This window comes from Erithacus rubecula, assembly GCF_903797595.1.
Source record: "Erithacus rubecula genome assembly, chromosome: 3".
In the NCBI taxonomy this organism is placed as follows: domain Eukaryota; kingdom Metazoa; phylum Chordata; class Aves; order Passeriformes; family Muscicapidae; genus Erithacus; species Erithacus rubecula.
In genome coordinates this window covers 43,250,919-43,267,559 of record NC_136689.1, presented here as the reverse complement: position 1 = coordinate 43,267,559, position 16,641 = coordinate 43,250,919, and the positions used below count along the sequence as shown (strand labels likewise).

At 37.8% G+C, this 16,641-nt stretch overlaps 1 protein-coding gene across 5 annotated transcripts in view; it reads right to left on the bottom strand.

Moving 5' to 3' along the window:
* Nucleotides 1–16,641, bottom strand: part of MYRIP (myosin VIIA and Rab interacting protein) — a 201,264-nt gene that overhangs the window by 5,813 nt on the left and 178,810 nt on the right. For all 5 annotated transcript variants that reach the window (XR_013773557.1, XR_013773558.1, XM_079299932.1 and 2 more), the window contains 2 exons: nucleotides 4,342–4,536; nucleotides 404–565 (listed from right to left, as the gene is read on the bottom strand). Coding sequence is in view for 3 of the 5 variants with exons in the window: in XM_079299932.1 (XP_079156058.1) it covers nucleotides 404–565; nucleotides 4,342–4,536 (357 nt within the window). In the remaining 2 variants the exon portion in view is untranslated. The remainder of the gene's footprint in view (nucleotides 1–403; nucleotides 566–4,341; nucleotides 4,537–16,641) is intronic.

Sequence of the window (16,641 nt, the reverse complement as noted above, 5' to 3'; positions counted from 1 at the left end):
AAAGCTGCCAAGAGTGGCATCTTTTGGAAAGTGCTTGACAAGTTGCTGATTAGATAACCTGCCTCAGACTGTATTTGCTGTTTGACTGGGGCCACGCACATGATACAGAGTGCAGCATGGGAGCTGCCTGGCAGCTAGGAGCAGCCCAGCATTACCACTGCAGTAAGAGGCTGCTGCAGTGCCATGTCCAAAACCAAGCTGAGGAAAAAACAAAGAGATGCAGTACATCTGGCTAGGCTGAGTTGTAGAGCTCCATTATGCTCTGCTCAGCTTGTGACAAGCAGTCAGCATCCTTAGATCATCAGACTACGGCAGTACAGAAGAATATTTAAGGTGTATGGTGAGGTGGATGTTAGGAAAAGCAGTGTGAAACCTGCAGATGGGGAGGAGCTGCTGTCCTCACCTGAAGCTCTGCATGGTGGACCTGGGCAGCTGCTGTGGCCACCTGATCCTCCAGATCTGCCAGCTCGGATTCCTCAGTAACACTGTTGATCTTGCGTGCGGCGTCTTCCAGGTTGGTCAGCTGTCCCTCCAGCCCATACACCGTGCTGGCTGTCAGGTACACCTGCAGGGCCAAGGAGGGGACAGCTGTCAGTGATTCTTGGTTTGTGGGCAAGCAGGTTTGAGCAGACTGCATTTTCCATCATACCTGCAAGCTTCCCTGCTTGCTAGCCCACCACAGGGAGATTTACCTGGCAGAGGAAAGTAATGGGGAAATAATCTGAAAAACACACATCCACAAAGAGAAGGGATGAAAGAGGTGGCTGCATTACAGATTTCATAGGTGCTACAATGGTATTCCAAAACAGATTTGTTCCAGATTGATCAGCAAAGAAAAAAGTTGAAAAGTGTGCTTTTTTATTATTGGTATTCAATTGCATAACACCCTAAGTCTACAAGGGGAAATCAACAATCACACCTCATATAAAGCTGTGTTTCTTTAAACCTACTTGACACCTTCTGGCAGTAAAAACTTCATGAATAACCGTTCAGCAACAAATAGTTATTAACTTCCTATGGAATAAATGTGCTTATGTGTCTAACGATTTTTCATCCCATACCACTCTCACCCAAACATACAGCAGGCAAAACCTTCCCACTGCCTGGGCCTTTGAGTGGATGTGTGGAGGATCAATAGGCTTATTTGGGCCACACAGGAGAGAATTACTGACTTTATAATTCAGAGTTCTTCCCTAAAAATGAACAACTCATACTATTTTGGCCCACCTCTGGTATCTATAACTACAGCTTAAAGTGTCATTTCCCATTCAACCCCTCAGAGCAGTAATTAGTGATAGACTGTATTTTATTGTTTCTTTTATTTCACAAACTGCCTAAGGTACATGGAGGTCACTGGTTTATATAAAAGGGTAATTTTCATGCATTAGTTTTTGACATCTGTGCTTTAAATTGTGCAGAACCACATGAAAATACTGCAGTTCTTGTCCATTTACTCCTTAGTCAAAAGACTTTTTTCCATGAGGTTGTTAACATCTCAGTGGAAATGAAATATATATTCTAATTTTCCCCATTGCAATAGCAGTAAATACCATATTGCTACAAACAGCATGAATTAAACATGGTGTGGCAGACTTCAGGGTTCAAGGGGAAAGCAAATAGGATCTGAAGCAGATCCTTGAGCCAATAACTTCATTTCATACATCTTCCATTCCAGTCATTTTATCTGCCCAAAATTCCTGGATCATTCAGTCCTTTGATATAAGACATATTCAAATTATTTATGGCAATGCTGTGACTTTTTGGATCAAAATGGTGGAGAATGACTGGATTGAAATTTGTTTATTTTTTTTAAAATTTTTTTTCATTATTGTTTCTTAATTGCTTTAAATAGTTTTCTTTTTTCTTTGTATCAGTTGTAGATAGGTTTTTTTCAGGCATGTGACTTCACAAAAAAACCAAAATCACTGCATCTGTACAAATTGTATCTTTGCATCTTGTAAGAGCACTTTCTAACTGCAGGCATGAAATGTTTGAAAAACATACCCAAAAAAATATGTGATCTGATGTAACATCTTTGCTGAAGTACCTGGGAAGAGAGGTGGTCCATTAAGTTAACATGATAATTTAAATAAAAATGCTCATGTTTTTGTGGGGTTTAATTATTCTTAATGTTCATTCAAATGATACATCTTTTAAGTATGACATACCACAGCCAGTTCAGATTAAAAGGTGATTTTTTTAGATTTCTCTGTCACATCTAAAAGCTTAGAGAAAGAAGAAATAGAACATTTTGAACAGCAGCATCTTTAGAAAAAGAAAAAATGCATTTAAGTGCTGTGGCAAAAATCTCTGCACAGTAAATTGTCCTTTTCAAGAGGGGGAAAAACATCTAAAGAAAATGGGGCTGATAGACAAATGTGGGAAAGGTCATCAGTGTTTCTGTAACTCAATCAGTCCTACATTTGTGAAATGTTAATGAACACTTTCCACCTGAAAAGAAAATATTTTTCTAAAGAATGTTCTCTTTGCTGGGACGATTGTTACACTTTCAAACAGCAATGGTGTCCTTGCAGGTCTCCCCTAAATGATGCCCTTATTCATACATTCACATTTATATTGTGGAGACTTATTTTACTGTCATTTAGGTATGTACAACTTCCACAAAACCCCAACCTTTTGCTGGTACAGATGGCCCTATGTTCTCCACACTGTTGCATGCACAGTTTTCAAAAGGCTAGACAGAGCAAAAATGAACAAAGTGTTTATAAACATCCAGATCCTCTTGCAGAAGTTGCTGTAAAGAGGATGTGGTTCATGGAGATATGGCCCCAGCTGCAACGGGAAAAGTTGTGGTTTCCTGGATTTCTAAAGGCTCTTTACCATGGAGTGTAATGGTGAAATCTTCAAACTGTGAAGTTTTTGCCACCTACTTCATGTCCTTCATGTGTGGTACAGAGAAAGTACTGTGGGGACACAGCAAGGCTGAGCTGCATACCTTGTGAATTCTGCAGGGAATTGGGGGAAACTAAAACAGAGATGCTGCAGTAAGGGCAAAGTCAAAGCAAGAAATGCCTTGCCTCTGTGCCCAGTATCTGCTCAGTAAAAAATGCTTGGCTCAAGTGAATGACTAGAAGCCACAACATCACAGATGCCAAAGCTCCACATTATTGGGAGGGATTATCCAAGTGCAATTGGGGAAAAAAACCCCATGCATCTTAGACAGTTTACAGTACAGTTCTCCACAGAAAGAAAAACATGTGAAAACAGATTTCCCCAAATTGCTCTCTGTCCTGCAGAATTTCTTAGTTCTTCTGAAGATGTGGCCAGCCTGGACTTGGATTTTTATTCCATATTCACTCTCCTATCAGATGAGTTGTGTGGTGTTTGGACCTCTAGAATACTTTACTATTTCATGAGAGCAAGTTCAGTGCCAGGTCTGTTTTTAGTGCCATAGACTATCTTCTACTCATTTCCTAGCCTGGGGCTGCAGTGGAAATGTGTTTCTGTGGAAGAAACTGATTTTATTCTCTAAGAGGAGATTCTGCCTGAAATTTTCTCTGGCTAAAGAAAACCACGATTTGTTTTCTTAAATTGATCGGGATGATATAATGGGACAGTGCAGATTCCTATGAGATCTTTAAGAGCTCTTTATGAAAGGAAAGAACACTGAAATGTATCAATTTAAATGTGTGAAGAAGAGAAAACTAAAAGTTAAAAGTGTACCAACTCCATTAAGTGGATTCACAAAAGTTTCCAATGAGTAGCGACTTCCTTCTATGATTTGGCATTGTACTTCCCCCTGGAGATTACAGGTATTCATGAAAAAGGATGGATGATTTGGATGTGGCCAAACAACTGTTTGTTCAATTCAGATTCTCCAGCCTGCTCTTTCTAATGGTGCAGAAGGCAGCTCCAGCTCCCTGTGTGCTCAGCACGGTGTGCTGGGGATGTAGGGGGGAAGGAAGAGCTTCTCCACTTCCTTGTATAACTGGGGACATGCTTGCCCCACCCATCCTTGGAGTGATGAGGTTGTGCTGAAACTGGGAGATGTGTGGTTTTAGCCAGGTGTGGTGTAGCCACACTGCCATAAAGGTGTGGAGGGCATAAGTGACCTTTTGAAATAGAATTTCTAAATTTAGTTGTAAACCCCAAAGCATCCAACTCCTCATCCCCTCAATATTTTAAAGTACATATAAAAAAACCCCACTGACACAGTTAAGCACTGTTGAAATACTATTTCTTTTCCTGTTTGTTTAAAAATCCCAGATAACTTTGATCATCCACTGATGCTGTCCACATGCTTTCCCTTTCGAGCTGGTGCACACAAACAGCACTCACTCACACAATGTGACTGTTTCACAAACTGATTCATCTTCTTACATTTTCTTCCAGTGTGGTGAGCTGCTCATCGAGTCTGACAGGATCTGTGCCCAGTGGGAGGGTTCCTCTTCCCCTGTCCTGAATGTCATCTGGGAAATTGCAGGGATCAGTGGATTCTGCTATTAGTTCTTCAGTGGCATTGATGACTTTCAGGACTTCTGTAGATATGTTGCAGAGAGAGACAGCAGAGTACTTCTATTTTGTTGCAAGAACAGACAGAGAAAACAACAGCATTAAATTAGCACAGAGGGGTAAGATATAAACCACCTTTCACTAAACTCTGCTTTAGCCATGCTAAAACCGTATCCAGGCTTTCTGCTGCAGACACAAGAACCATGTAATGGAGTTGGAATTTATATACCTTTTCCTCCTCCCATTTCTCACACACTCACACTACTACAGCATGCAAAGTAACACACACATGCAATTCTTCTACAACACAATTCTACTGGAGGGATGGTCCAAATCTTATCCCAAAGGAACACACCAATATCCAGCTTTAAACTCTAAGTAAGCTACATAAAGCTTAAAGTTTTGCAAAAGTGTTTTAAAGAAGTTTTAAAACACAACTTTCCTTTTTGGATACTGACAAAGAGATGTGCAAACATCTATGTCTGTATCCACAGAAGCCATTTCATTGCAGATGCAAACATGGGAAAGGAATCTTCAGCAGCCCTGTAAGGATAGCATTTTACTAAAATGCTTCCTGTGAATTCAGTGATCACTCCAAATAAACAAAGATAGAGCTAAAACTTTGCAAATACTTTTATACTTTATTTTTTTAAAGTTTCAATATACCTATTTTTTAAATATGGAATAAATTATATCAGATACCAAGGAATGCATGCAGTTCTATCGATTTTTAAAAAATAACTGAAAACCTTTTCATCAGTGTTCCTTACTTGTCATTTGTAACTAACTGCCCTGATTCTTATGATTTTCACTTAGCTTTAAGCTTCAGGACAACTTATCTGATGAAGGAATAAAATTTTACCTGATGTACCTTCAAACACCAAGCTCAACAACCAAACTATACAGTTTGGAGACTGAGCCAAAGCTTGTTGAAGCCAATACAAATACTGTAACTGAATATATGTGTAATACCTTTAGTGCTGCTTTGCCTCAAAGAAACTGTGAAAAAAATTTAAACCAAAATTTAATTAATTCCTTAAATACTTTTGTATGTGAACTAGGGGCTCACCTATCTCACAAACTATCTGTGGATCAGTACTGAGGAAACAGTCTTTGGATTCTATACAGTAAATTCTATGTACAGGAGAGTATAATTGATTAAAAATGCCTATGGGCAGGACAGAGGAGAAATAATGTTCTTTTGATTCCTACAATTTCTGATGAGTTAAATTGGAACTTTATCTTTTTCATGATCTCTTTTCTTTAATCAGCTGTCTATTCTTATGTTAGATAAGACTTTTGCTGAAAAGCTACATTTTTAGCAGTACGTACTCAATTGTTGTGCATCAATACATTAAGGCATCTTTAGCACTATTACTCATCTGAATTACAAAAAATAATTAGAATGAGAGATTAAAGAGAAGAAGAACAAAGCAAATACAGTGTGCTACAGCACTCAATCTTTAGCTTGTTATTAGGAGAGCCAACACAGCCCCAAACAAGCAGGCCTGGGACTCTTACTGAGAACAAATACTTGAACCCCATGAATAGCCTACTGGTTTTTTTCCATTTATTTTCACAAGTGCCAATTAGGTTAAAAAAAGATCAATAATTTTATAGGAAAGAACAGAGAAATCAATGCTACTTTCTTTTATTATTTACTTCTACAAGTACCTAGTTCTTATATTCTGCAAGTAGTGAACAAAAAAAGGATGAAGGCCAGACACTACATATTCTTCATCATATTCACTGATGTTCTTCATTTCAAGAACTGTAGCCTCACTTTAGTGTTCATTATTTCTTAAAATTTTAATTTTCTTTGTAGTTAATGATGAATGAAAAAAAGAAAAGGAATAAATTAAATTAGAAAAAGCTATTTTTATACCACAATATGGTAATCCATATTGGAATTTTTTGCAGACCAATTATTATAAAATAATTTTTCTGTTTTCCAGATAAAGGCATCTGTGATAGAAATCTGTGCAAAATCAAGATTTTGAGTGAAAAATACCCTGGCTTCTCAAGAGGTAATGGATGGGGCAAAGAAGTTCAGCTGGAACGGAATGGAATATTCTTTTCATTTGGAAGATGACGAATGATCACCTAGTCCAGCTACCTTACTAATTCAGGGCTGACCAAAAGTTAAAGCATGTTGTTAAGGATATTTTCCAAATGCCTCTTAAACACTGACAGGTTTGGGCATTGACCACCTCTCTATGAAGCCAGTGTTTGAGCATCTCAAAATGAAGAAATGCTTCCTAATGTCCAGTCTAAAACTTCACAGGTGCAGAAATGTGATTTGTAAAAACTGGACACTGATTTTCTGTGTATTTCATCCTCCTTTTGAGCAACTGTCAAATGCTGTTAAAGCAACTCATGTTCCAAAATGGTCAGTTTGCAAATATTGTGAGGTACTCTAGATATAATTATTTAATGTTTGTAATGGGAAAAACCCAAAATAAATTAAAATAATAATAATAAAAACCAAAATGTGTCACAGGGTTTTAGTGCTTCACAAACATCTCCCTTTCCCAACCATCCATGTCAAACTTGGGATTTACAAGATATATAAAAACCACCTGAAATTCACAGACATACACACATCAAGATCATCCTGGTACGTGGATTTCAAATTGCTCCAAACACTTCTTGGTTGTCTAATTTATCTTGCCCTTGCAGGAAAGGCAATTTTAACACCTCTAAGTGACTCACAGAGACAACTGTCATGCCATGACCCAGGCTCTGTCTTGTCAAGCAGGTCAGAGAACTAATATGGATGTGGTAGGTGTAGAAAGCAATCTCTGGTACAAATATCCAGCACAGGAAAGCTAAGTGCAACCATTCTTCTTGAATGCATCTCTGGGATGCATTCAAATTTCAACTGTGCTACCCTACTTTTGAATTAACACCATCACTCCCAAATCAAAACCATGCAGCAGACCAAGTATGAATGTTTCACTAGTTAAGATTTTTTTTTTAAACTGAATTTGAGACTAAGCATCTAAAGGAATGAGGAAAACATGCATTTATCTATTATAATCAATATCCATGGTCACCAACATGTTAAGGGCACAGTCAAAAGAACATGCTTGATTTCTCTGAGTGCTTTGTGGTTGAGTAGTAAAACCAATGAAATGCTAAAAATTTGTGTGTATGCAAGTGTTTGCCCTGAATATAAAAAACACCTTGTAAAACTTCTTTACTGTTATTTGTGTTTGTTAGATGAAAAGTATTCCTGTTATGAGAAGATCATGTTTCAGTGGTTTTAAGATAAACTGTTAGCAGCTCCCGTTTCTTTCTGCTGCCTCTTTCCCTGTTGATGTTGACAATATCAACGTGTTTAACTCAAATATGCTACACTGGAAGGTGCTTTATTTGCATTCTTGCATAAGTAGTAGAAGAACATCAGGATGATTAAACTGAAGCAATATTAAGTATCCAAGCTGCTAAGAGCAGGTGAGTGTTAAGTGTTTGTATGCATCTCAGCAGCCTATGACATTTTCCCATCTGTTCCTTTGCATGAACATTATGGCTTTTATTTTTGATGCTCTTAAAATAGTTAAGTTCTCTATCACTAGCACTATGTTTTTCTGCCCATTGTACTCAGCCATTAGCGTTTTCTTTTTTCCTGCCACTACAATGTCATCATTAGGCTCTTTTAAAGAGCATAGAAGGGGGTGACATGCAATTCAACAGAGAACAGTGACATGAACGGCTAGATCAAGAAGTAGAGCAAGAACACCTTTCCATCACTAGCAATCCTGGCAGTATTGAGCACATACTTGTGGTGCAATCATTTTTAGCTCCAGTGTCAAGGCGTTATATCATGCACTGAGTCACAGTTGATATCCCTCTTTTTATGTAGGGAGTTAAGGGGAGCTGGGAGAAGGTAAGTTTTACTTTGCATTGATTAACTCATCCTTTCAGAGTAACCTGACCGAATCCAAGCTGGGTGAAAACAAAAACAAACCACGAACCTGCCTCACTCATCTCCCCACCCTATGGAGTTTATGGTACAGTTTTGAGAAGGCCCTGAAAAGCCCAACAAAAGGCCTTCACAGGTCAGTAAAAGACAAGTTACAGTGTGGGAAGAAAAGAGCCGTCAGTGCCCAACTATCCATGGCAGTCATCAGCCCTGACCTTCAATAGATCTTTGACCCAAAAGCAAGCCCTAACCACTCATTACCACAAAAACTGCAGGAAAAAAATGCTATCTTTTTCCTGGCTGTTTGATGGATGTTTGTCAAGTATACCATGATAATCTGTGGTATCAAGGAATTATTCTTCTGTTCAAGATTAAGACTTCCTGCCTTGACCTTTAACATCAATATATTCATTTATGAGCATTCCTTTAGAAAAAGAAAGTGAAATTATCTTACAAGCTGAGAGCTATTATTCTACTGATACTCTCCAAAGTATAACACAGAGAAATAAAGTCAGTCTTTTTGACTGTGCTAGGCAATTCTGAATATTACATTTTACAAATTCAATCCACTGTCCTAGTATAGTTACAGAAGTTATGCCTATTAACTTTTAATGCCTTATTTCTAGAGACAAATGACCTATAATCATGAGAAATGAAGTGATTCTCCAGGAGGTGAAATATTATAGGCTACGTTGGAAATTTAAATATTTACATTTTAAAATCCACACAGGTTTCTGATCTACAATGGACACAGATCGATGACATTACACAAATGGAAAAACACTTTTTCTGTAATGATGTTATGACTAAATAAAATCAAGATAATTAAAAGATGATTAAAATTCATAGGACAAAATTAAGAGTGAGGAGAAAAGAAAAAATTGAAAGGAGAAGTGTCTTGTTAAATTAAGCATCAACTTCTAACTCAAAAAAAAGTGATTCTTATTTTATGACTGAGAAAACGATGTATGACATACTAAAAATAGCGGGTAGTTTAAAATATAAAATAAGCATATATTTGCTCAGGGAATACAAGGAAAATATTTTTTAATATGTGATCCTCATAAGCTGAGATTCAAATAGAACATGAAGCCTCTTTCCGCCGAGAAGAATGATAAGCAACAGTCACTAGCAGCAATGTGAGAAAATATCTACTTACTGTACAAAATCTACAATGAATTAAGGGTTTTGATTATTTTTTAAATTGAGAGGTTAGAAAGATTTTTGAAGACCATTATGGTCAGAAAACTTCGTTCCAAATTTCTTAATGTAGGTGACTACATAAGAATAGAAAGTTCACACACCTTATCTTTGTCTTCTGTTCTTCTTTACTGCTAAAACCAAATTTTCATCACAGGGCCAAACAAGGGAGCCAGTCTGCTCCACATGTTAACTGTGATTTTAAAATAATTTTCTGCAGTGATTATTGATTGTGGCCACAAGGTATAGTTTTTCAGGACTAATATTTCTATTTCCAGGGAAACATTTTGAGTTTGAGAATGTTGATTGGGAAATGTGGAAACCCTCAATATCATGTTAAGGCATCTCTTACTACATCAGAGATGTAAGAAGACACAACAGAACAAAGCTTTCTCACCTGCTGCAATACAGTGGATAAAAACTGCAGCTTTAAATGAAGATCAAAAGCCTTTTGTTTTTCCTAGATAGTGGGAAAGCAGTTAAATAAAAAGGCAGAAAAGTTATATTAACAGCTACAGAGATTAACAACTACATAGGTTCAGACTTACAGGGAAGCTTAGGAGAAACAGCAAGGATAAAGAAACTACCATGATTTAAATAGCATAAACTTTAGATTTTACATTTATTACTAAAATATTTAAAATAAAGCAATGCCTAATTTAATTTCATTTGTGAGATTTAGACTAACAGACCTCATTGAGACAGATATTGCAAATCACACATAATTGTTTATAAAATGGAACAGAGGGAAAACACTATTTTTCTACCTTCACAAGAAGTATCACTAGGAATGGAAAAATACTTTTGAAGCAGTGTTAAGAAGAAGCATAGCCAGCTGTCTTCACTTTTGGAGTGTACATGGCAGCAATTTGGGCAGTAGTTACCAAAGAGTCTGTACCTCACTTATGCCAGAGTCAGATGCCCATGTGGGAAAAACCTGGACTAAGTTAAGTAAGATGTCATGTGCCAAATCACTTCCTACTGTTTGCTGCTGTCCCTCTCCTGGCCTCACGATCCCAAAAGAAACAAGTAAAACTCTTCATAGTACAAGTCTCCAGTGACCAGCCAGTAGGCTTACAGTAATCTCCCCAATTTCCTTAGGCCTGTTTAAACTGAACTGACTGGTTTTGTCTTGAAGTAATGACAAAACCACAGTTGCCCTGATGGCTGTGCTGTGACAGAAGTATCTTCCACCTGAGGAGCAGCATTTCCTTGAAACTCTTCCAGTTACATCTGAAAGACCTCAGATTTCACTGCCAAGTCTCAGGGCAGCTTACAAAAGAAGAATAAAAAACATAGTCTATTTTCCCACCATTTTGTTCCAGCAGCTTACACTAATGTTCACTGTTTTTCTGCAACTGTATGTGTAGAATGGCTTGAACATTTTCTTGCTAAGTAAATAAATCTTTGGCAAGGAGAGAACTGAAGGAGATGACCCTTGCATGCACACTGGGCAGAGTTGGCTTGGGTGTGCATGCACACAAGTGTCAAAACTGAGACTATGAGAAAAAAGCTGCTTACAAAGACACTGCACTCCCCATGTGAAGGCCGCTGAAGTGTCACCTCTTCTGCCCTTCACCAGTAGATCCAGCAGGGCTTTGATTCAGTTGCTCAAACACAGGTAGATGAAATGCAATTTGAAACAGCTTGAAGCGCGTGAGGATTTTGAAACAACGCTGTTGGATATGACATGGACCTGGGAAATTCATGCTTCTTCTGAACTAGCAGCTTAAGGCCCTGTGGGCAATCTAAGATACTTCAGATGTTTTAGCTACATCCATATTTATGTAACTGTATTGAGCCCAGAAAGTGTCAAAATTGGAGGTACACAAACATCACTGCTCACTTTGAAAACTATAAAAAATAAATGCTTATGGTCTCGATATTTGAAAAGGAAGACTCAGATTTTGACAAAATAAACTTAGGATCAGCTTGAAATTCCATGCTAAAGACTGATTAATAGCAAATACATAGGAGAAACACCTTGAATGGGAATTCTTTCCAGCAAACCACTTAAACCTCAGTTTAAAGCTGAACATATAATTGACTGCTTTATTAAACTGAGAACTTAAAACACTGGATCTCTTAGCCCAATGTGAAGATTATTGTCTCATACATCTTTCACCTTTCCTAACCAAAATATTTTTTCTCTGCTGTCATTCAAAATCCTGTGCATTCATTATTTGCAGTTCATAAACCTTAAAAATCACTTCTTACAATGCTGCCCACATTCAGTTTTCAATCCTGGACTTTAGGAGATTGCCCAGATAATTAATATAATCTTAAAATCAATGATCCACAAAACCACAAGAATTAGTCTGAGCATCTTGCACACAAAAATGTGAAACAACAGAAATACAAATACCTTCCAGGCTGTTTACCCAGGAAGATATAATTACATATCATAACAGTACTACACTGTTCAGCATTACTGCCATAATAGCAGCAATGTAGTAAAGCTACTGTACTTACACTGTTGTGTTTTCTGGCCGAAGTGACCCATGTGGTTCTCCTTTAGAAACTTTTACTCAGAGACTTCTAAAGCTTTTAGACATATGAAGCTGGATGGCAGTTTCCTATAAACCCCTGCCTGAACCAAGCCAGCCAAATGTACCCAGGATAAAACACCAGCCAAAATACCCAGGAATTTACGCAGTTTCAAGATAATGATCACAAAAATTTATGACATCATCTTCTGTGAGGACAGTCCCTGCACCAGCAAAAGTGCCTAAAGAAGCCCAGCCATCAGGAGACACTCCTGAAATTACAGCACCGCTGTTTCAGCATCCCAGACATCCCTGCTGAGATGCTTCAAGAAGTCTGTGGTACACAGGAGGGATTCACTGGCATGTGCATGTCCAGTGCCATTCTCCAGCTCCATCAAGGCTGTGAGCAGATGTCTCTCCATTGACTGAGTACAGTGAGCCCCATGCTTGCCTGACCTCCCTTACTGAGCCCTGGCCATCCCCTCCACAGCCAGCCTGAGCACAGCCAACAGCATAGACACCAGGGAGCTGGCTCACACTTCTGCATCCACGTGCACAGATACTGGACATTCTCCTTGCTAAAAAGAGAGAGGCCAGGCAGATTTTCTAACAAGTGTCAATCTCATTATACCAGTAGTTGAACAGTGCTAATTTACTCAGTGAAAAAAGTAAGATGTACTCCTTGAAACAAACCAAATAGGCCTCTGGCAAAAACCAACATGATAACGTTACTCATAGTTCATACCTTCCCCAAAATACAGTTTTTTAAAACTGAGAAGAATAAAATGTTTCCAGAGAATGGAAGCATAAATATTTAATGAATATATTATTGTTGCTGTTATTCATACTGTCAAGACTCTGGAGCTTTGACTTAGGAAACAGGATCCCACTGTGCTACTTAAACTCACTTAGAGATTGTCGTTCAGAAAAGATCCATTGTGTCACAAAGTAATGTCAGCAGACAACTGCAGGATTTAAATAAAGTTACTAAGCCTTGGTTGCAAGATTCTCAGAGCAGAAGTAAATGCATAAAGGAATTTAAAGAAATTCCTTATGCACACAGCACATTGCATCAAGCAAAGAGGAGAGAAACTCCATGTTACTATGGAAGTTTAACTTGCTTGCTCATTGGTATTATCTTAAGCAAGTTGTAGTATAAGTAGAAGGAGAAAAAAGAAAATAACTCAAGTAAGGTTTTAACAACTATTTCAATTTTTATTCTTTGTGGACAATTTGAAAAAATGGCAGGAGCTAATCTGTTGTTTAACATAATGTCTATAGTTTCTGATAAAGTGGTCACAGGGATACACTGTGTTCAAAATGCAGCCTGCTAGGATGCAATTCTGGCATGTACCATGAAATAAAGACCCAGTCAATTAATCTTCATGAAAGCATTAAAAGAGAAGGAGAATGTATGGAGGAGAGTACAAATTAAATACACCCCATTTATCATGATCACTGCTCTCAGGATCAGTACCATTAAGATACTTCAAAGGGAATTTACATTTTGCTTTTTTCTTTAGGCATTTGTTTAGGGTTTGGGGAAGTAATGCAAAAACTAACCAACCAATCAAAAAAAAAAAAAAAAAAAAACCAAAAAAGAGCAGAGAGAAAGAATTGTACAAATCATTGTGCTAGTGCAAGATGTTTCACTAAGACAACAGTTGCACAATTCAAATTTTTGCTCACACCTGGAGTTTAGAGGAGCTAAAGGCCAACTCTGCCCTGAGCATGGCTTTTGGTGAAAACCACAGCCTTTCACTGCACAACTAAAACAAATGGACTTTTCAGGGCTCTGCATACCCCAGAAAGACCATGAACTACTTCTGTAGCCTAAGAAGCACAAAATATTTTCCATAAAAACAAATGCTGCAGGATTATGTTTGTTTTAAAATGGGACCTGTGATTCTCCACAAGACCATTTTAGGTAATCACAAATTGAGAGATAATGAAAATGAGGGTGTTGAAAATCTAAGAAGATTTAAATCTAAGTCTCAAAATTAACTTGTGTTAATTAATACCAACTTAAATCTTCAGGTATCCCAGATGAACTAAATAATTAACTCAAAGGTCGTCATATTCAAATTTGCATCTTATGCAGACATACAGCTCAAAAGCTCAATATGAAGTGAGAACTGAGAATCCATAAATGCCAAACAACTTCAGCTAACTCTCCATTAATGATGATTTTTACCACCACTTCAGATCATAATATGTTAAATACTCTTTTTAAAGCATCAGCTCAATGTGCGATTACATGAGATTCCCAGTTTCCATTAAAACAGAAGTCCAGGTTTTTAAAGATGCAGACAAGTGAAGGTCAGATTAGTACCAGGTGCTTAATTTCCAGTGATTCAAAAGCAATACATGTTTTAACGTCTTATCCTATGTTCAGACCTAAATATCCTCAGTGATTTGAAGTTGCTGAAGTGTTCCAGCTTATGAGAACAGAAGATTAACAATGACAAGCAGCATGGCTAAAATATAAGCAAGATGGCTAAAGTACATTATTTATATTCAGGAACAAAAATTAGAATCTAGGCACTCCAGCTCTCATTTTAATGGTCTAGAACTAATATTTCCATATATTTAATTGAAACCAGATGCCCAGGTCAGGAGACTGCTCTGACCAATAATGGCAAGTGCTAGCCTAAAAGATGTGTAAATCCCTGCAAGTGCATTCTCCAACAATCAGGCTTTTGAAAGAGACAGCATATTGGGACTTCTGGCTTTGAAGGTATCTAAAATTACTGGTTGCCTGAAAATAGATTTTCTATGCTTGTCTTTCACATGACATCTACTCATCCTAAAGTTATTGCATCTTTTAGTATGTACTTTAGACTGCCACAGCCCCAACTGATAATATACACTGCCATCTTCAGCATTTCCTTGTAAGATGTTGGACAGCCAATTTTCCAGAGAGAAGGCATGTCAGAAGATTTTAAAGTGCCTTTAAGGACAACAGCCAAGAATAAGAATGAGAGCTGTGTGCTTGTTTCCCTACACCTGGAGAAGTTTCCCCTGCCAATTCTGCTGAATTCCAGACCATGGAGAGTACTAGAGTATTCTGGTTTCTTTATTATAGACAAAAAGAGTATATACTATGACCATTAATGAAGAGAACTTTTTTTATCCAAATCAAATAAAGGATTAGGAACTCCAAGCCTTCATTTTTTGCTGATCATGGTAAGCCTTTCTTTGTTAAAAATTAAGAAAATTTTCTTGAGGAAAAAGGTAATAATCTTTGCTTTATTTTAAATAATTGACATACAAATTTTAAAGAAATAACAAAATTAGGAGAGAAAAACCCAACCAATATTACTTTGTAGATATATGTAGATGAATAAGTGCACTAAAGACATATATTCACTATTTCCTGTGCTCAGTTCTCTATACAGAAACATTTCAGAAAGCCCTCTTTTCAGTCTTTAATTCTGGATTTGATTTGCATCGTTATAACTCAGCTAGCCTATATATGCTGTTGAATAATATGATATTGCTGGTTTTGTCTTTGCAAACCAAACAAAAACAAATCAATGCTGCTAACAAGCTCTGACAATAAAGCCTTTAAGTGATTTCTTTGGCAAGATTGTGTGTACATCATGGAGGTATTTTCACACCTGACAATAAAGGTACTTACACTCCTGTGTAGTCCATGGCTAAATAACTCAGAATCAGGGAGTCACACACTCCTTACAGTTGGAATGTAAAGGGATCACCTAGTTCAACTCTTCTACTCAAAGCACATGCCCAGGGCCACGTCCAGTCAGGTTTTGATTATATCCAAGGACACAGACTACAATCTTACTGGGAAACCTACTGCAGAATTTAAACTCCATCACATTGAAAAAGCTTTTCATTTGGATGGGTTTTTTTGTATTTAAGTTTGCTTCCATTCCTGTCAGGGGAAAGAGCTCCATTTCCACTTTATTTCCCACAACAAACACTCCCCACTCTACCCATGATATTTAAACATATTGAAGAGATTCTCCCAAGCCTTCTCTTCTTTTCTTGGATAGACAATGGCAACTCTCTCAGCCTCTCCTCCCAACAGATGCCCTATATTTTAATCCATTCAGTGGCTCTTCACAGGACCCATTTCAGTGTGTCCATGTGGGCCCTGTACTAAGGAGCCCAAAACAGGACACAGCATTGCAAAAATGGCCTCACCAATATTGAATAGAGGTGCATAAGCTAGTCACTTCCCAGGTGCAGGACTTGCATTTCCCTTTGCATTTTACTGCTAAAAGTCTTGTTAAAGCAAAAAACAACCCCAATATTCATAGTTCTGAGTGTCTCAGATTGCCATGATCCTTTGAAGATGAACCTCACAATGACATGGGCCAGTTCCCTCAGGTCTTAGAAGTCCCCTAGCAGATACCATGCACATGTACACATCCCAGTTTTTGAAATACTTGCTAGCCTACTCCTTCTCTACCAAGGATAAGTCTTCACTGCTCCAAGGTTTTCCCATAGGTCTCAGGGGTCTGGCATTCTTGAGGGAAAGTCTTACCTGTAAATTGAGGTGAAAACAATCTTGTGTAACAGCCTTTTCCA